This window comes from Colossoma macropomum, unplaced genomic scaffold (assembly GCF_904425465.1).
Source record: "Colossoma macropomum unplaced genomic scaffold, Colossoma_macropomum, whole genome shotgun sequence".
Taxonomy (NCBI): Eukaryota; Metazoa; Chordata; class Actinopteri; order Characiformes; family Serrasalmidae; genus Colossoma; species Colossoma macropomum.
In genome coordinates, this window is record NW_023494787.1 from 39665418 (window position 1) to 39686339 (window position 20922).

General features: G+C 35.9%; 1 protein-coding gene across 3 annotated transcripts in view; it reads left to right on the forward strand.

The window, feature by feature from the left end:
- The window catches only part of LOC118806042 (cytosolic phospholipase A2 gamma-like), a 58152-nt gene that overhangs the window by 26150 nt on the left and 11080 nt on the right, over window positions 1-20922 (forward strand). Inside the window, exons 1-10 of one of the 3 annotated variants that reach the window (XM_036567309.1) lie at window positions 1920-2020; window positions 2387-2414; window positions 2506-2617; window positions 4102-4244; window positions 9009-9210; window positions 13678-13783; window positions 14123-14263; window positions 19413-19490; window positions 19622-19771; window positions 20597-20746. In XM_036567309.1, coding sequence (XP_036423202.1) covers window positions 1996-2020; window positions 2387-2414; window positions 2506-2617; window positions 4102-4244; window positions 9009-9210; window positions 13678-13783; window positions 14123-14263; window positions 19413-19490; window positions 19622-19771; window positions 20597-20746 — 1135 coding nt within the window. In that variant the 5' untranslated portion in view covers window positions 1920-1995. Of the gene's footprint in view, window positions 1-1919; window positions 2021-2386; window positions 2415-2505; window positions 2618-4101; window positions 4245-9008; window positions 9211-13677; window positions 13784-14122; window positions 14264-19412; window positions 19491-19621; window positions 19772-20596; window positions 20747-20922 lie in introns of those variants that run through there. The other 2 variants (XM_036567310.1, XM_036567311.1) reach the window with 2 other exon arrangements.

Consider the following 20922-nt stretch of genomic DNA (forward strand, 5'->3'; position numbering starts at 1 on the left):
AAAGGAATGCACAGTGTGCCGACTCTGCATTTAGAGAGATCATTATTCAAGGAATTAATCAGTCATTTCCATTTGTTAAGAAGCATCTCAGCAAACCTCAGCAAAAGTCCTGGATCACCAATGCCCACAAGAGAGCAGTCAGTAAAAAGCATAGGCTTTATAGAGATTACTTGAGGAATCCTACCCCATTAATGTACAGAATAAACTACAGCACCCACTCAGAAAGCAAAACAGTATTACAGTAATAGATTCCAAAGAGCCCAGAATAACATAGAGAGCACATGGGAAGTTACCAATGAACTCACAAGCAGTTGCAACCAGACTGCATATGCTAATGAATTTCAACCGCAAACGCACAATGCAGTCATCACTAATCAAACTGATGTAACAAACTCTGTAACTAGCAAAATACCTGAGACTTCGCTGCCTCTACCAGACCCTTCACCAGCACTTAATGTTTTCAGGTTTCGGCCTGTAACTTTGATGGAACTGAACAATGTGATAAACAAACTCAAGAGCACTGCAGCTGGTCTGTATGATTTCCTACCAGTGTTATTAATGAAATGCTGCCCACCATTATTAAGATTTCAGTTTCTCATTTTTTCTTTAGTTGTTCTTTTTTTTTAATGTTTACTGCACCTTCTTGTGCAAATAGTAAGATAAAAATAAATAAAAAAAATTACAAATCTTCTTTTCTTTTTTTTTTCTCAACTTTCTTGGCAGGCTGTGAAAACATGTATACAGGACAGTGACGTATTCCAAAACCAATCCATCCATAAACACTGTGACGATAGCAGTTAGCTAGTCAATGAGAGCACCTACTTAAACAACGCACACTAGACATGTAGCTCTGCTGCAGTGCAATTCCTTAAGAATCATTGCCTCCATTCTGGCTGTTCTTAACTGGGCTTTGAAATTTTGAACTGATCCAGAGCTGAAAAATTACTCAATAGCTATGAGAAATCAGCTTGTATTTCTTCTATCGATTCAAATTGTGCTCAGAATGCGCTTGGAAAAAAATCTTTTTGAATTCTGAGTTTGAATTAATTAAACAGTTTTTGTAGTTAGATATTTTTATCTTTAATCGGGAGATTTATGCATAAAACAAGCTTGTGCTTTGTTTTACCTCAAGGAGGTGTATGTTAAAAAAAAATAAAAAGCTTTGAGAAATTGTTCATATTGAAATACGTGGTAAAACTTCCATGGAACCCAGTCTAATCACACCTTATTTAAGCAGTGTGAATAGGAAAGGCAGATAGATGGACTTCAGCCCTGCACTCCCAGACACAGTCCCGCAGCTGGATGAGGGTCCATTCTTTGGAAATTGTTAAAGATAAAAGTCTAGGCAACAATCTTACTTAGAAATTAGCAGGAATATGAAGCTCAGTTTATTTCAGAACGATGGCTTAGTTCTGTTGTTCTTGAGAAAGGTCCTAAGAAAAAATCCTAAATTAAAGAACACTGGTGAATTTTAAGAAGAATTTTCTTCTTAGGAATGGTTGGTGAATGAGGCCCAATGTTAGGGAGGAGTAGATTAAACGGCTGAAATAGGTTCTTTTTTTCAATGGCCTGGTTTAGCTGGCTTTGTAGAAAGAAGGTAAATAGTTAATAAATGATTGATTTGCAGTGAGTACTGCAAAAATGTTGAAGCACACTCTGTGTAGTAACCTAATGAGCAATAAGATGCAACACTAATGGCACAGTGTTATTGCAATGACATATGTTTCTCTGGCACCTGCCACTGCTAACTGCCAATTCACCCTCCACCTGCATGCACACACCCATAAATGCACACTAGTCTGTAAACTGTAAGAAAATTAATTATTAATCTCAAAGTAATTTCACAAGAAAACCATAAATCTATTCCACTGTTTATTGTGGCAATCTGCTTCGGTCCAGTGTCAAATACTTCCTTTTCCCCTACGTCATGTCCACAAGTACACTCACTATAAATTCACAGTCTCCATAAAGCCCTCACACTTTAAAGTTTGCTTAATGACTTCAGTATCTACAAGTGCAGGTATGTACTTTTCATTAAGCTATTTTATGCCGGTAGCAGTCATCTAAGCAGCTTTTATTTATGTTAATTACTGGAAATATTCTCCCAGCAGCTAAATTATTACAAATTCTATTTAGATGAATATTGTATTTTGAGCAGTTTAGATGTTTGTTGCACAGGGATGCAGGGCAAATATGTTAAATCAAGTGGAATATAGTCTTGCTAAACCTCCGAGCCTCCTTAAAAATTTTGCTCTTTTTTGTGTTGCAGAATTGCGTTGCAGAATTACTCTATTATATGGTAGCTTTGATTAAACATTGACTTTAAAGAACTGTTTTAACAAAATGTTCCTTCTCACGTTTTTTTCTTTTCATCCCATTTTTTCAGAGATGGACCAGAACAAAAGCCGTGAAAGGTATTTTTGCCCTTTAAAAAAAAAAAAAAACTGTTTATTCCTCAAATTACATGTTTCTACCACTGAAACCACACCTGTGTAATCTGTGTAGCACTCAGGTGAAGACTGGTCACTCTCTCAGTGAAGCTGAGAGGCAGCATTTGGCCAGAAGGTCAAACACCGTTCGACAGTGCCTGAAGCACCACGGTATATCCTGCAGTGAGGTAAATCATATTCTTGCAAATATAATCTTTAGGGCCAGATTTAGTACAAAAAAAAAGCGCAGCTGGCATTAGTTTGTGTTTGAGTCACTATGACCTGACAATTAAATGATATCACCCTCAAATTGGCTAATTTGACCACTGGCACACACAAATTGAGCTTGAGCCCTTGTCCCTTTTATTTTAAAATTAATAGCACCCTTTTTGATGAGCTCTAGAAGTTAAATATGCTGCTGTTTATAAACGGACTTTAAAACAGCAGGCTGTTCGCACACGGTGGCTGTTTTTCTGCTTGTTTTGATTCAGTTCGGGAGCTTATTGTCATATGAACAAAGAAACAGGCAGTTATGCTACACAATAAAATTTCGTACACTGCACTGTTCTGTTTGATACTAATGTCAGGACGACAGACTTTGAGACTTTAGTTTTAACTGACTTTTTAAATTTTTTGTCATTTCATGTCAATTTAAATTTATACCCAAGATGACAGGAAAATTTCTACTTGTGTTAGTCCCCAACACACTTACCACTGTGGATACATGAAGCAGACGTTGCTGACAAAACTGACATTACATTCTGGCACTTGCACTGCTGCCAGCTAACTGCTAAACTATTTAAGGTGCAATGGAAAGAGAGGAAAATGAGAGGAAAAAGTCGACAAAAAACAAGAATGTTTTCCCTTCTCCTGAAGACTTACAGTTATGGAGATACAAGGCTTTTGCCCAACAGTGGTGATACCCAAATAGCTAGGATACAGTGTCCCTAATGTTGTCACTGTTGCATGAAGAATTTTACAGTCAGAATATAGACATTTGTGTACATTTGGCTGCATTTACAGAGCATTGGATAATGGTGTTAAGGAATCAAAGGTAATAGTCAAAATGCCTCCATGTCAACCCCTCACTTTACTAATACAAATTAAACTTCAGCCAACATCAAGTCATCATAAGCCGCTGTTTCACACTGATCACCAGCCAATGTCTGGCCAGTGTAGGCCCACTGGCCAAAATGTTTTTGGGGTCCAACATGGTTTGCCAATGTTATGCCAATGTTAGCAACGTCACTGACCAACATTGGGCCAACTTGTTATTTGGGTATGTAGTGCTTATAATCCTCACTCATGCCTTTAGTGTGGCAGCAATTTTCAAATTAATTGCGCATCCTTTTCTTTGATGTTAAAAACCATGCAATTTTTCTCTTTAATTCACGTTAGTAAACCACTCCAGGATTTTTTAATTTGCATAACCTCCTCCCCTAAAATGTGTATCCATTAAGAAAGGTCCGCTAAAATCTAAGGTGTGCTCGTGTGGATGAACAAAGAGAATTTTGTGTTTTTGTGTGTGTGCAAAATGCATTAGGACCACCGTAAACCTTTAGTACATTTGGCCCTTAGTAAAAAAACACAATGCTACAACACAATGCTGCAGAAAAATATGATGCTGTTTTCATTGTTATACATAATTACTTAGTGTTTTAAATGATGGCAGAATGACATGCCTAACATCGCAGTGCTGGGCTCTGGTGGTGGTTTGAGAGCTATGATTGGACTACTTGGATCCGTTTGTCAGCTGAAAGAAGAGGGACTGTTGGACTGCATCAAGTACCTCTGTGGCGTCTCAGGATCTACCTGGTACTGACTCATACTAGATATTTCAATTACTTATTTAGATCCATAAATTTACAATAAATAAATGTACACTATATGGACAAAAGTATTGGGACACCTACACATTAAACCTACAGGAGCTTTTATGACATCCCATTCTAAATCCATAGGCATTAATATGGAGTTGGTCCCCCTTTTATGGCTATAACAGCTTCCACTCTTCTGGAAAGCTTTCTACAAGATTTTGAATTTTGTTTGTGGGATTTTTTTTTTTGCCCATTCATCTAGAAAAGCATTTGTCAGACAATGATGTTGGACAAGTGGGTCTGGCTCGCAATCTCAGTTCACATCGCATTCTAGTTCATCCCAAAGGTGTTTGATGGGGTTGAGGTCAGGGCTGTTTGAGGGCCACTCAAGTTCTTCCACACCAAACTCACCTAACCATGCCTTTATGGACCTTGCTTTGTGCAATGGGGCTCAGTCATGCTAGAACAGAAAAGTCTTCCCCAAACTGTTCCCACAAAGTTGGAAGCTTTCATTTGTCCAAAATGTCTTGATATTCAGTGATTAAAAGATATTTCCCAATAGTTTTGTCCATATAGAGTATGTTTATAAGCAGAAATATCTAGACTTTATGATGTGCTTTATGTACTTTAAGGTGGGGTTTTGATGGAAGGTAATAATGATAAAAAGCTTCGAAAATAAAACAATTGGAATGTGCTTTCTGATCAATTTTTGTTTTCAAGTATCTGTAAGAGCTAATGAACAGGTGTCAGAAGAATTGTTGGGAAGAGACAAAATGGGCTTATAGCCTAATATTAACATTTCATAATACACAAACATGCTGCTTTCACACGGTGCTTTCAGGGTTAAAATAATTACCACAACTAATAATTTAGCAGCTCACAGAGGTGTATGATTAAAATGATTAAAAGCTAGCTAACATTCATTTCATCAATCCGATGTCACATTGAAGAAATTTCAATGAAAACTGCAATTCTTTATTTTAATTGAGTTTGTGTGGATTATACTAGCGGAGGCCGGTAACATTTGCACGTAAATATCATTTGACCCTTGTTTACCTTCTTCACTAACGCAGACAAAAATGATAAGATTGTATCAATCAAAGCTCAGCTTTGAGAAGGGAGGAGATATGGGACAAAATAAGGAGACTAAGAGAAAAAGAAATAGAGAAGGTGATGGAGATGGGAGAGGAAGAACAAGTACTGTCCACTGTGCCCAGGATAGGATTAGCATTAGGTCCTTGTGCAGTTCAACACAAACAAAAACTGACTGACCTCATCACATTTAAACCACAGAGATATATGTTCTTTGTTAGTGACAGTGGAAAATATAGGTTCAACTTAACATCACATATCTAGCATAATTACAGTGTCATACTATAGTATTATTGTGTAAAACACATTTTGCTTACACTTACGTACTGTTTGAAAGAAATCTCTAAAATTCAAATCCAAAATGATGCAAACTCAAAGACAAAGATGAAATAAAGGTGCAGATATTTTTACTAAATTATATTTAATACACTTTGCCCCCAGATCCCCCAAGCAAGCTCAGTTTTTGGACCTCAGTATTTCTAAAACCATGCATACAGCCATAGTTGGGCCCAGTGGATTTACTAAGTGGGTTGGGATAAGGGATAAGAAATACAGCAGTTTATATCTTTCTCCTGTAGAAATACATTGAATTTACTCGACAGTTATTGCTAAAAGTACACCGAAAGACATTATTGAGTTTGTGCATTTTTTTCTGTAAATTGTCTCGACATTTGAATCAAATAAATTAAAAGCATCACTTTTTTCAGTGCATTAACATTAATATTTTAAGCCATGGAATTAGGCTGTTGTTGCTACAGTTTACTTATGAATCTAATGATAAAGCAACCACGCAGTAATGTAAAGTAATATTATGAGCAAGCAGTCTTTGGCTGCATGATGAGCTGACCTACATTTAGCATCTAGAATGTTTCTCCATGCTGGATTCACCTCTGATGAATCTAGCCTGAACACACAGATACTCAGCTGTTAAAAAGGAGTGAACATTATGGTAACAACTTACATTAAGGGTTGCAAATTAATCGATAATTATATGCTAATAATCAATTAAATATGCATTATGTATATATTCATATATTAATTAAGCATTAGTTACTGATTAAGTACTTAGTAATTAGTAATTGAGTAGACTGTTAACTTATAGTTTAGTTTGTCCTCAGTTCACAGCTTTATTACTCATTAACTGTGTACTAACTGCCAGTAATTACACTGCTAATGAACTAATACGTGTTTGCTTGTGTAACTAAGTAACATGAGAACTGAGTTAATCCTGTTAATTATCTGTTTTTAATGTAATTAATTGCCAATTTGTGTCATTCCAAATAAAGTGATTATTATCATTACTTATTATACTAGTAACTCATGACTAAGAACCAACGTTTTATTACACACTTCTATAACCTAAGAATAGCTCATCCAGTTTGCATTGAAGTCCCTGTAGTTACTGACTAATAAGCCTTTGCACGTAATAAGCCATAGGAAGTGAAAAAGTAATGTTGGAAGGGAAAATTTAAAATGCACAAGAGTGGCGAATAGCGGTTTATCACTTTGCCAGAAGTTTCAGGAAAGTGTCCTTCATGTTTGATTATGATGCTGCAGGACATTCTGAATGAAGGTATATATTTATCAACTGCAGTTTTCCTATAACCAACCATCCCGTGTATAAGTGTCTAGAGAACATAACGATGCTGCTTAGGGACTCTGTGGAATGGAATGCAGCTCCTGTGCAGTTTGAAGTTCCCTTTCAAAGGTACATTTTCACTCCCTATGGTGACTGGAATGCACCTGTAGTGTGTGACACAACATTAACATTAAACAAGCCATCTGTAGCCATAGTTTACGAGTACTAAACTGGCTAACTTAGCTAGCTTGCTAACTAACTAAGCAGAGCTCTCTGAATTCTGAACTTACCCCTTCAGCACTTTGGCCCTGTGGTTTCTTGCTCTGACACAATCAGTTACCATGCCATACATCAACATGTATGTAACTGGATATCACTCAACTCATTTGCATAAAGTTCACCCAGAAGGAGAGCAGAGAAATGAAGGTGTGCATCAGCGGTTTGATGTGTCAGTTATGTGAGTATATTGTCATGTCTTGCCATATTATGGTACATCATGACACTCTCTGTTTGATGTAAATTATAAAAAAAAAATTAGGTCTCAATTTATTTGGAGAGTCCACTATAGTACCCTATAGATTTTCTACAGATGTTCAGATGAAAAAAAAATATGTTACACCAGCTTTGACCAGCAGATGTTTGTTTTTTTTTCCGACTTAGCCTTTGGGGTCCAGAAAAAAAAAAAAAATAATAATAATAACTTTATTCTAGTTCACCAAATAACTTTTTTCACCTGATCCTTTAAAGGTAAAGAAAAAAGCTGCCCCCTCCTGGTCAAAGTTGGTGTAACATACAAAGTGTTAGCCTTTTTTTGTATATGTTTTGCTGTCTAGGACACTTTGGTGGACAATATGTGTGGAGGAGAAGGGAAACTCATTTTTCCCATCTTACCCTTCAGGGCTTTTGTAAATGTAATTTGCTTGGCATGTAATAATTTCATCTTTGATAAGCGCTTCCAATGTTGACTCTTGTTTTAGCAAATTTCTTGTCTTGTCTTGGCAGCACAGCATGTTTTTTTCCCCCACAGTACTAAAACCAGCCCCTAAAGATTGCTATCCAGATTCTGCCTTGTTTTCTGAGCTGGGCAAACTGAGATGTGGGTGGAGTAATGTGGGGCAGGGGAGGGTTTTATAAAATGACTGACAGGAAGTGTAAACACAGACAAGCCGTTTGCTCTGCTCTGCAGTTTTCTAAACAGGTTTCTCAGACAAATAGTATACTTGTGCTGATGCCATTTATAGTAGTCATAAAAGTAATAAATTGATTAATACACATTTAATCTCAAACACAAGTAAAACTGTAAAATAGAACAGCTTTTGTCATGAACTGTTGGTTTAAACAGTAACAAACACCTGCAGTTCAGTATTTAAATACTGGCACCTGGAAAAAAAGCACGTCTAAAAAGTGGCGTCACATTTTCCTCTGTCCCTTTGTCTGTGCCTGTTTCTTCCCCTGTGTTGTGGCCATGTGCTTTTTAGCCATGTGCTTTTGTTTTTGTTTTGTTTCCATTGCTTCACCCGTTTCCCACTTTCCCTATTAGGATTCTCACCTGTTTGTAGTCCCTGTCTCTTCCCTCTCCTAGGTGTAGCCTATATCAAGCCCTTAGTTTCAGTTCATGGTTGTCTAGTCTACCCGTTACTGTGTTACTGTAGTGGTTATGTGTCTGCCCTGTGTTTGGTTTTACGCAATGTGTTTCTTGATTCAGAGCCTTGTGGTTTGTTATTTTGTACTCAGTGTTTCTACTAGTTTGTTTTGTTTATTAAAGTTTGCTCATGCTTGCATCCAGCCTACACATTGCTCACCACACATGACAAGTGGACAATTAAAATAAACACAAACACTTAAATCAAGCATCTTGTGTCTGTCCTGAACATGGAACATACATGCAGATAAAACTGTATATTACATATATTTCACAACTTACCCTCGTTTACTGTGATGTGTTTTGAAAGCGAATGGTACATCTTCATTTTTTAGTTCCTTGTCATATCGATTTTTGCCCCCACCCTTCACTTGTGGAGTCTGATGACTTTTAGTAAATTTGTATATTAATAACACCAAATTCATGTTTTGTCTGACTGTTCTCTGAAGGTGTATGGCATCTTTATATAAAGAACCAAACTGGTCCACCAAACTGGACACTTTGAAAGAAAACATCGTCCATAGGCTTGCTAAAGGCAGTGTCAGCTGGTTGAAGATGGGTCAAAAACTGGTGGACTACATTACAGAAAAAGACAACTTCAGCATGACAGACGTGTGGGCAGCACTGATTGTGTCTTACCTGGTTAAAGAGGTAAGAATCATTTATAACACTATTCATACTTTTATGCAAATCCACACAAACAGTGGTTCAAAAAATAATGTGATATTAAAGAGTTTCAGTTTTCACTTCTGGCATAAACCTGTGCTGCAAATATATTAGTGAAGTTCAGAAACACTGTTTCAAATGTAATATGTACATTTTAAAAAGTGGAACAGAGCTGAAGTTGACTGGAATCAATTTTTAGATTTTAATTAATGTTGATTTTGTTCATCATGTTGAATATTTGAGTTAAACATTTTTTTACCATGTAAATATAATTAGCAACCAGATTCATTAATAATTATAGGCCAATAGGTATTCACATACTCATTATATTTCAGTTAACTGTTTATTAAGTATTAGATTTACTTATTTACTGATTACTGATTAACTATTTAGTAATTAGCAGTTGAGTGCACAGATAATTCATTAGTTCATAACTTAATTACTCATTAACTGTGTAATAACTGCTGCTTATTACACTGTTAATGAACCGATAAGTGTGTTTACAATTCACCAGTACATATGACTGAGTCCTGTTAACTGTCTTTTAATTAATCTACTGATGTATTGTTATTAATTAATTACTGCTTTGTTTTCCTCTCTGTAAAGTGATAATTTTTACTACTAATCATACTACAAACTGATTAAACTGATTAAGACTTGACTAGTTCAAGTCAAGAGGCTTTTATTGTCATTCCATCTATGTACAAGTACACAGTGGAGTGAAATTACATCACTGCCGCTGGTGCAGCCTGTTGAGCTCTCATTGTGTTACTAATGTAACAAACATCATTTTCATTTCATAATTAAGACTATAACACATTTAAATCATCAAATTATTATTCTATTTGGTGTTCTTCACTTTAGTGCTCCAAATTGTGGCTGATTTTATTGAGGCCCAGAAATTTTTATATTTGAAATGTATATAATCTTTAAAAGAAATATCATCACCGCTTGTTAAGTAACTGTTTTAAAATGAGCACAGAGCATGTAAAGGATGCTCTGAATAAGAACTCAAAAAAGGCTCATGAAGTTCATTCCAAAGCCTAAGTAAACTGATAAATTGCTGTGATTATCAGAGAGTTAGTGAACTGTTTTGAGGGATGACTGAACCAAACAGTCTCCTAAGCACTGCACATGTTTTTGAGTGATAAGCTCAGGTTTGGTATTGTACTGGACTTGTGCATGCGTTCCATGGCAAGTTCTATGCATGCTATTGACTGAAAATCATATAGCTACTCACTTCATAGTCAAATTTGCAAGGTTTTATTATCAACATATGGCGAATTGTTGGCTAAGATGATGAGAGGCCAGTGGGATTATGTGAGAAGTAGTGAAGTGAAGCAGGCAATTAGAGTCAAAAGAACATTGAGAATTTGCTTCATTTTGGTATTCATTTGAATAATTTTATTTTTTTATTGAAGCATGCCAACCTGAACAAAATACTGAACAAAACTGCCAACTATTAACAGTGAGAAAGAGTATGAATTAAATAAAGCACATGGGAAAAACTCTGCTGTAATTTTTACCTTGCTTTATATATTCTAAATGTATTCTAAAAAAAAATAGAACACAAATTAACAAAACTGATTAAATAAGGACCACCAATCATGTGGTAAATTAATATTTTGCTTGTGATTTTGCTTGTCTGCTTTGCTCCGGTTATGAGTGGTCATTACTCCAATGCCATTCTCCAGCAGCTTGCAGCACACAACAATGGTATAATGTTAACACCAAAAAAAAACACATACTTTTATCTTTAACTTCTCTCTCTCTCTTTCCATTTTCTTTTCTGGTTTTTACCTTCAGGTGCATATACTCTTTTTTGAGGCATGAATAGCATCCTAGAGAACAGGCACAGTAATAACCTAGACATCGTTGGGGGCCCCCTGGTGGTTGCAGCACCCTAGCCAAAGACTTTCATCATTTATTAAGTAGGGCTGGCACTGCCTTAGTTATAGAAAACTCTTGAGTCTGATGGACAGAATGAAGCTCTACAGTAAATGTGATGTTTTAAGAAAGAGGAAAAACAACTTGAATATGTTTGCTAGCAAAATAGCTAGCCAGCATAATTTTCTGTAAATTACAATTCACATTCTTTTACATCTTACTAAAATTTCAGCTGGATTAGCTATTACACTAGCTAGCTAGTATCCTTGCTATACAAACTATCAACTAGCCAGCTGTTTTGCTTATTTCATTTAAACACAGCATTTACTGCATGCAGTAATTTTTAAAAAAAAATGACATAATGAAAGGCTTGCTATGTGAAGCCATAGCAGAGGTTCTTTTGTACACTCAAATGCCAGCAGCTAACAACGAGACTAAATTGAAATTCTCTATTAAAGACCAAAAACTCGATCTGTATCCCAGAGAACATCTCTGCTTTTCAGTCTCCATGAATTCTATGGAGATCCCTAATGCCATGCAAATAATAAACATTACAAACATCCTGTAGTAAAGTCTAGAAAAATATCATGTCTGAACTGTTTTGTTTTTTGTTTTTTCCCAAAAAACAGTTGAGAAGAAAAAGATTATAAATTTATAAATGACGGGTTTCATGACCATGACACAGAAATCTATTCATGGCAGCTCTTGAAGAATTGGCACAAAACTGTTTCTCAGAATTGTCATGATCTCAATTCATGAAAAGTGATAGACTGCTTTTGGTGAACATTCTGCCGTACGCATTTAATAACACTTTAAAACTAGTGTATGTTAGAAGACGAACAATAATACGCAAAAATATACAGCTGTCAGAGAAGTTTGAGGACACATTGAAAACATGGTATTGTTCAGACAGTTTTAGAACTATGAAAAATTTAAAACAAAAAAAAAATTAAAATGAGGTAAAATGAAGAAGAAATATTTAAGATTCTGCACTTATGGTAAGTCGCTGTCAGGGGCACTTTAACCTACTCGGGGGGCCCTGTGGCTACAAGTGGTCGTGGACCCTATGGGGGTCTAGTCACACACAGCATAACTTTCAGTACTGCTATTCAGAATCTTTCCATTACTGCACAAACTTAAATGAAGCTGAAGTTAGCTTCTTATCTGCCAGGTTCTTTTTCAAAATCTCCACCTTAAATGGGGCCACAGTTGCATTCTGGTGCTTGTGACTGCTGCACCATTTAAATTGGACATGAAAATTGTAATAAGCTGGCAAATAGGAATCCAGTTTTGAACTGGAAATGAACCTGAGCTCATATGTGCTAATGTTAGTCAGCTGCATTCTGTCCAATCTGTCACACAATGCTTCTTCACCAGTGTGCGGTACAGTTTCCTTTGTAAAACCATTAACATTCCCAAAATAACTGAGGTCCACCAACGAGGCTAAAGTCAGCTTCTTATTTGCCAGATTCTAGCCCCATTAAGGGTGGAATGGGAAAAATTAAATAAGAAGTTGGCGAATAGGAAGCTGACTTCAGCATCGTGGTCCACAACAAGCTATAGTCTATAGTTTGATCCAGTGGTGTAGGGAGAATTAACTTGGAAAATCAATAAGACTTAAAGTTAAGAGTTTAGAGTTAAGACTTAAAAACCTAAACCTAATAATCGTAGGTAAAGCATGAGGTCACTGCAGGCATTTTAAATGTTTATTCTTGTCTTACCTTTGATAGTTGTTTGCTTTGACATTTTCACAAAGCCCATTTCAGCTTTTATAGTAAAAGAGCATTTTAAGTACCAAATTCAAAGAAAACTGACAATGACAACTGTAGAAAGCGACATTGTTTGGGATAGAATCTCACATTTAACCATCTTTCAGCTAAAACTGCAGCTTCAGATTCAAATACTGGAGTGCTGATAATAAACTGAGCTTGAGATGATGGTGGATAGCAGCATTTGCTGTGCAGTGATTGGAGGGCTGAGAAAAGAAGTTTTGCAGAGAGCATAGTAATTTGATTGGCCATTATACGGTGACAGCACTCACAGAAAACAAATCAAATTTCATTATCCTAAAAGGTCAGCTTAATAATTATCCTTTCTCCATTTCATTGGGTAGTCCAGTTATCAGTCTGAGTAGAAGGAATAAATAAATCTCAACAAATGGCCAATCAGAGGCCCTAATCGCCCCTGCTCAAATTGAACCTAATTTGTCACATTGAGTATGTCAAGGACGTCTTTCTGTCTTATTCCTTCCCTTTTATTCTTATCCCCTCATGATCAGATGACTGACTCTCAGGTGGATTGGATCTTCTCCTCAGAGGCTTTTGCACAAACTTGTGGAGTTCATGCCAGCTTGAGTACATGCTGTCATTAAAGCAAAAGGGGGACGTACCAAGCATTAATAAATTCTGAAATTAATGTAAAAATGTCCGCTCTTCTACTTTCTTACTCAAATTGTTGTGCTGATTATGTAATTTCTAATAAAAATGTTTTAAAATAGAAAAGAATACAAAAATCCATGTGGTCTGAGATCCCACTGTAGGAGTCTGTATTTTCTGTATTCCACAGATTGATGAACACAAACTCACTCAGCAGAGGGGCAACTACACCAATGACCCGTATCCCATTTACACTTTGATTGACAAACAGTGTAAACATGACAAACTGAATGCAGGTAATTTATTGTGTGTGCATGTGTGTATGTGTTTGTGTGTGTGTGTGTGTGTGTGTGTGTGCGTGTGTGTGTGTGTGTGTGTGTGCATGTGCATGTGTGTGTTTGTGTGTGTGTGTTTGTGTGTGTGTGTGTGTGTGTGTGTGCATGTGCATGTGTGTGTTTGTGTGTGTGTGTGTGTGTGCACGTGTGCGTGTGTCTGTGTGTGTGTGTGTGTGCGTGTGTGTGTGTGTGTGTGTGTGTCTGTGTGTGTGTGCACGTGTGTGTGTGTCTGTGTGTGTGTGTGTGTGTGTGTGTGTGTTTGGTAAAAGAGAAAACCCACAGAGTACTTTCTGTTTGTAGATGTCTGGTTTGAGATCACTCCAGATGAGTCAGGTTATTCTCTCTCTGGAGCCTTTGTGGATTCCTCCTGTTTGAGAAGTCAGTTTGAGAATGGACAGAAGATTAAAGACCAGCCTGAGACTGACATGCTGTACCTACAAGGTAACAAGCACCATGTCAAAAACAATATGGTTCATCAGAATAAATTTCAGAATTAATGTCATCATGTGTTTTTAAAACATGGAAAGACAAAGGCGCTACACTAGAACACTTGTTCAACAACAATACATTTAAGAGTTTGCAAGAATTTGTTGAGAACTTTAGCACCGAGGAAAACCACTGATTTAATCCTGTTACTGATGGTATTGATCCTGGAAAGCCAGTTAGTTGCTTTATTGACTGTGTTGATCCTGGATAGGCAGTTAATCTAGTTAATGATTGTATCGATCCTGGATAGGTAGGTTAATTCAGTTTATGATTGTATTGATCCTGAATAACCAGTTATCGACAGTAGTTATCCTGGACAGCCAGTGAATCCTGTTACTGATGGTATTTATTCTGGATAGCCTGTTAGTCCAGTTCATGGCTACACTGATCCTAAATAGTCAGCTAATCCAGCTCATGAACTGTACTGAACCTGAATAATAACTGAATCTGTTTATGTTCATCCTCAGTTAATGACTGTAATGATCTTCTACTGATTCTAGATAGTCGGTTAGTCCTGCTGATGGCATCTGTTGACCCTAGATACTTACTTTGACCTGTTCATGTATTGAACCTGCAAAGGCAGTTAATGTGCTAGTTAATACAATTCATAATGTAGTTGATCCTGGATACCCAGTTACTCCTATAACAGTACTGGCCCTGAATTACCGTTAAATCTTTTCAACATAACTACTTAATCCAGTTCTTAACAGTATTTATTATGCATGGACATTGTCAGTGAGAGTTATTAATAATCACACTGATCGTGAATAATCAGTTCAACTAAATATGAATATATGTACAAGATCAAATCAGATTTTGAAAGTGTTATCAGTCAGGTCTATAAATATTTGGATTTCAGTGAAGTTATTCCTATTTTACCTGCACCACAACTATCACAGCACATTTGAGTTAAATAATGAATATGAACTCAAATGATACAGGTGAAAGTCTGTACTTTGAGCTCATATTAATTATTTAATTTCAACTCCTATATAATAATATAATAATAACAATAACCTTGTTGACATCCTAATATGTATAAACCTTATTCTATATCATAACAGAAACATACACAGGTTTAACATCTCTTCATTCAATTTATAAAAGTGCCAGCCAAAGCATTCTTATTTAAAATATGCGTACTGGCCTTTCCATAAATAGGAAATATTGTGCATTTGCTGCATTAAAACACATCAAGCTAATCAGTTCTAAAGTCTAAGGAAGGACCTTAAAAAAAGAATCGACGAAACTTGAAAACAAGCAAAGCTAGATGTGGTTATTCAACATGTAAGCACAGTCTAGCATGTACCAAGACTTTTTGAAGATTACCAAGTGAATGAAACAAAATGAACTGAACAAAGACACAATGAACTGAGACATGAAATCTAAGATCTGCAGAACTAAAGTGTTATGTTTGGAGATGAGAGAGAGGGCTTCTTCTTCTGTTATGTCTTGGTTATGGTCGTTGTGTCTCTCTCTCTCTCTCTGTCAAACTTGTACTCTCTGCTCTGCATGAGTTTGCTGGTTTTAAGGAAATAACTTTTGTGGGTGGAGCTAACGTGGGGAAAGGGTTTTTGTGCTCAATTTCTAATGAATATGCAATTTCTTTGTCTGCTGGCTGCTCAAATTCACCGTTGAGGCAATATTACACAACTTCACAAACATAACGACTTAAAAGAATTTCATATATAAAACATTACTGTTTCAATAGTAACTATTGAGCTTACAGATTACTACATATAAAAGCGTTCTAATTTCACAGTACGGTTACATAAAGCTACTTGTAAGGAAGATGATTATTAAGGAAAGGAAATGAATAATCAAGACTAACATTTATAAATAATGCTAAAGTGAAAATTTACAGGATAAGTAAGAATAAAATAAATGCTGGGTATATTATCCAGTTATCACCAATATCAAAGTAGATATGATGGCAGAATCTCTACTGTGCTTAAAGTATGTACATATATATATATAAATATATATATAGTCATACAAGCTGCAAACCTTATGATAAGGAACATATGGATTGCGTATTTCTAATAAAATAATTAAAAGAAAAACAGTTACAAATGATCAAAGATCAACACAATAACCTAGATTAATGAAACTGGGTTACAATTCAAGAATCATAAAATAACTGTCAAGAGTAGGGAGTTCAGTATTAATTCACCTTTGACAAGGATACATTCTGACAATGTTTTGATTCAGCATTTGATTAAAGATTAATCTTTCACATTTTGCCAGACAACAACAGAATGCTAAAAATTGTTAGAGTGTCTGCCAAGGGATTTGTGAGGTCCCGTTAGTCCCTCAACCCAGGGTGATTGGTGGCACCGTCTTGGCCTGTTTTAGGGCCAGATGTCTTTCTCTCTGGAGGGGAAATGAAATGTGTGTGTGTGTGCGTGTGTGTGTGTGTGTGTGTGTGTGAGTGTGTGTGTGTGTGTGTGTGTGTGTGTGTGTGTGTGTGTGTGTGACAGAGGGAAAGGAATTTCCAAAAGTCATGAACTGGATTAAGTGATTATCCAAGATTAATACAGTCATTAAATGGATTAACTGACTATCCAGGATCAATACAATATGAACTGGTACAATCAGAAACTGGATTTACTGACTGTCCAGGATCAATGCAGTGATGAACTAGACTGAATGACTATCCAGGATCAATTTAGTCATGATCTGTATTAAGTGATTATCCAGAACCAATGCAGTCTTTAATTAACTGGCTATCCAAGATCAGTACAGTCATGAACTAGGTTAACTGACTATCTGCAATTAATATAGTCATTAACTGGATTAACTATCCAGGATCAATACAGTCATGAACTACATTCATTGACAATCCAGGATCAATACTGTCAGTATTAGGATTAACTGGCTATCAAGGATTAAGACAGTGAATAACATGATTAATTTGCGAGATCTAAATCTCAGATTAACACAATCATTAGAAGGATTACTTGCAGGTTCCAGAAGAAATACAGTCATGAACAGTGTCCTGTTGACTATCCAGGATCAGCAGCTATAGGCTACCCAGGATAAGCAGCTTATCATGCTGAGCAAAGCACTGTTATGTTTACTAGCATGCTAACTAGACAAGCTTTAGTTAGCTCATACATTGATCTGGTAGGTTTTTGTTAATGTTGTCAAACGTATCCTTAAAAAATCACACTTTTCTTAGTTTTACTATTTACTAAATATAACCTAACTAGCGAGATAGCCTGTTAGCAATGCTACTTGGTAAGACAACTGACTAGCCTGTATGAGAGACTCAAGAATGTTTATCCACAGTATCTTCAATGGATGAAATAGCTTTAGTAAAATTTTGTACACATTTGTTTTATTGTATTATATTTCGGTATGGAAAAGTTCATAAACAATGTATTTGTGGAGTTACTTGTTGTTACTGTCTGCATGAGCAGGATGCACTGGTAAGAATTTGAATTGCAAAGGCACAGGCTGATGACATCACAAATTGTTGATTGTACAATTGTGGTGTTTATCCAACAAAAGAAAATGATTGATTATACATGTTAAAGTATTAGAACAGGGGTGCACAACTCTGGTTCTGGAAGGTCGGTGTCCAGCACAGTTTGGAGGTTTCCCCACTCAAACATATCCACTAAACCTGGCAATTAACAGATAAGTGTAATCAGGTGTGTTGGAGCAGGTAAATCACCAAACTGTGCTGGACACTGACCAGAATTGTGCACCCCTGTAATAGAACAACCACAGATGATTATAATGCAGCAACGTAATATAATATAGTTCCAGGCATAATGCCAGTGCAGATATTGTGCTATAAGAGTTAAACACCTTATCTCTCTAAATAAAAAAAAAAAAACATAAATAAAACAATGACTGAGTAATTCTTCATAGTACTCACTTTTACTGTAATTGTTACTCATAAAATTATATTGTATCGAAAGGAAAATGAACATTTTATTTAAAGGTAATTTGAGTTTGTAACATGATTTACCATTTCATTCTCAACAAGTTACTGTTACAATTACTAACTTATTATTTAGTTACAACTAGAACATTAACATGTCATTTTAAGTCAGCGGAACTAGTTACCATTAATATACCAGTTTATTACTCCTTTATTACTACTACAATTACTGACTTATTAACTTGTGAAAACTAGAAAACCTGCAGGTAAGTTTCAGATAAGTACAACACTAAAATGTTACCATATTATTACTCACTTATTACCAATGTGTAACGTTCTACCAAAATTTCATCCACAAATCTTGAATCCTCAATCATCTTCTTCCAGTCCTGCTTATCTTATTAAATATTCATCATGCAGATTAAACAAGTATTTCTAACTAGTTTGCCATCTGACTCTCATGACTGAATGACTGTCATGACTGAATATTTCAATTGTAATGTGACTGAATGTACGTGAGGCACTGTGAAACAGCCCTTTGGAGTTGAAAAGCACTGCACTTATCGTTAAGAAAGTACTGAACTTCAACAGATCATCAAAATCAAAATTCTTGTGAATGACATATTGGCATGCTCGGTGAGTCAATGAGGTGCTCTTGGTAATAAATTTGGATTTACCAATACTAAAAGTCCACTTTGCACCAAGGCACTTGTACATATTTTACTGTAAAATGAAAACTTTTATTTACATTGCCTTTAAGCAACTGGTACATCAAAATAAACATTCAGTAACAAGGTGCATACTTTCTTAACATTTGCTTAAAACTGCATCATGTAAGTATTTTGTCCAATTTTTTCAGACCATGTCACAAGTCATGTCATAGTTATAGAGTGTTGTTAATCTATGAAGTTCTCAGGGACTCCAGGGACTTTTGGAAAAAAAAAGTAATTGTTTTTTTTCTGTAGAGGAAACTTGATTAGACCAGGGGTGCCTAAACTTTTGCGTATCTGTAGCTTGGCAGAGGAGTCATTAAAGACTGAACTGAAAACATTTGAACTATACTGGGTTTATGTAATGTGGGTTGTGACTGTCTGCTGGAAAGTGTGTGCTCATTGGTGATGAGTGTTCAAGAACATATTTAAGTCAATGTACAACTTTTCTCAGTGCTGTAATTTTACTGACTGTTTTTTTATTTGTTTGGAATTTGTACAGGCCTGTGTGGCAGTGCCATCGCAGATATGGAAGAGAACCTTAAGTTCCTCTATGAGCAACTAAAACACCTGATTATGGGTATGAACCTCTCTCTGTTTAACTATGTTCTCATTTATTCCACCTTTACTAGAGTAAATGTTTTAGTTAAAGAGGATAAAATCAGGTTGTGTTGTGCAAAGTTGAAACAAAAGCTTTTTTTCCCTGACAAGGCGAAAGCACCAAAGAGAGTCATACACCACAAACACCAGATGTGCAGAATGGTTGCCTGCTGCTCTTAACACTTGTGGATCTGAACCTTTGTGTGTTAAAAAAGGAGGATCCTACAGTTTACCTCCAAACCATAAAGGACCTACTGAAAGGTTGTATTTACCAACACACACATGATAGTCTAACTACTTATTCTCTTATCACCAGTTTAAACTATACAATTTACTATTATTTACAGTAAAATGAAAAAGTAATGAAGCCTTCCCTGATGAGAATAACACCACTTGGACCTCCAGATTTTTGGGCTAAACTCTGCTAATATTTAGTGAAATTCACTATACATTTTCACAACAGCCCCTGGAACAATAGCAACAAAACAGCCCCAAAGCACCAATGATCCAATCACCATATTTGGCAGTGGATATTTGGAGTGGATATCTTTTTAGTTTTTGTCTCATCTGACCACATCACACGATTCCATTTGTAGTTCCAATGACATGTTGCAAAGAAAATGTGTGGTTTGCTTTCAGGAAAGGCTAAACTGACTACTACTTTGTTGATGGACCCATGTTGATGGATAACAAAGGGATTTTAATTGGGTCTAACCTCGTATTTATAACCCAGTGAAAAAGAAAATGGTCACAGAAAACAATGGAGTTCCTGGAAACCAGGAGCAATAAAAAGAAAGATTTTATTTTCTCCAAAGATGCAAATTTATTTGGTTTTATATAAAATAGTCTTTACAAAGAAGAGTACACTTTTCTTTTAATAAATCAACACTTTTGTTGGAATGATTTCTGTTAGACAAATGGTAAGGGATTTCTCCAAAAAATTTTGTTTGTATTTGTATTGTATTTTATATGCTTATTTTTGTCCAGTTTCTTGAGGGATGCCAATAATTATAGAGTTTATTATATATATATTTATGTGTGTGTGTGTGTGTGTGTGTGTATACTGAAAAAAATCTCTTTCATTAGATAAGCATGATGAAATAGAAAGAATGACTGTTCATCTAGAGAACGTGGTGACATCAGAAAAGACGATCTCCAAGGAAGAGTTAAATGGATACACACTGCAAGTATGCAATTCTATCACTGACATGTTCACGGTGCAGGGTTTTTGGGATGGTGAGTAAAACTCTTCTACTGAAGCATTTTTAAAACAATGCACCTCAGATTCTTCTGCTGATTTAATTATACTAAAATAAGTCTAGTCTTAGCTCTGCATGTCCCTTTCCCTGAAACAGATTTATACATTCGATTGCATTTTATTTGCATATTTTGTTTTTATAATCACAATGGTG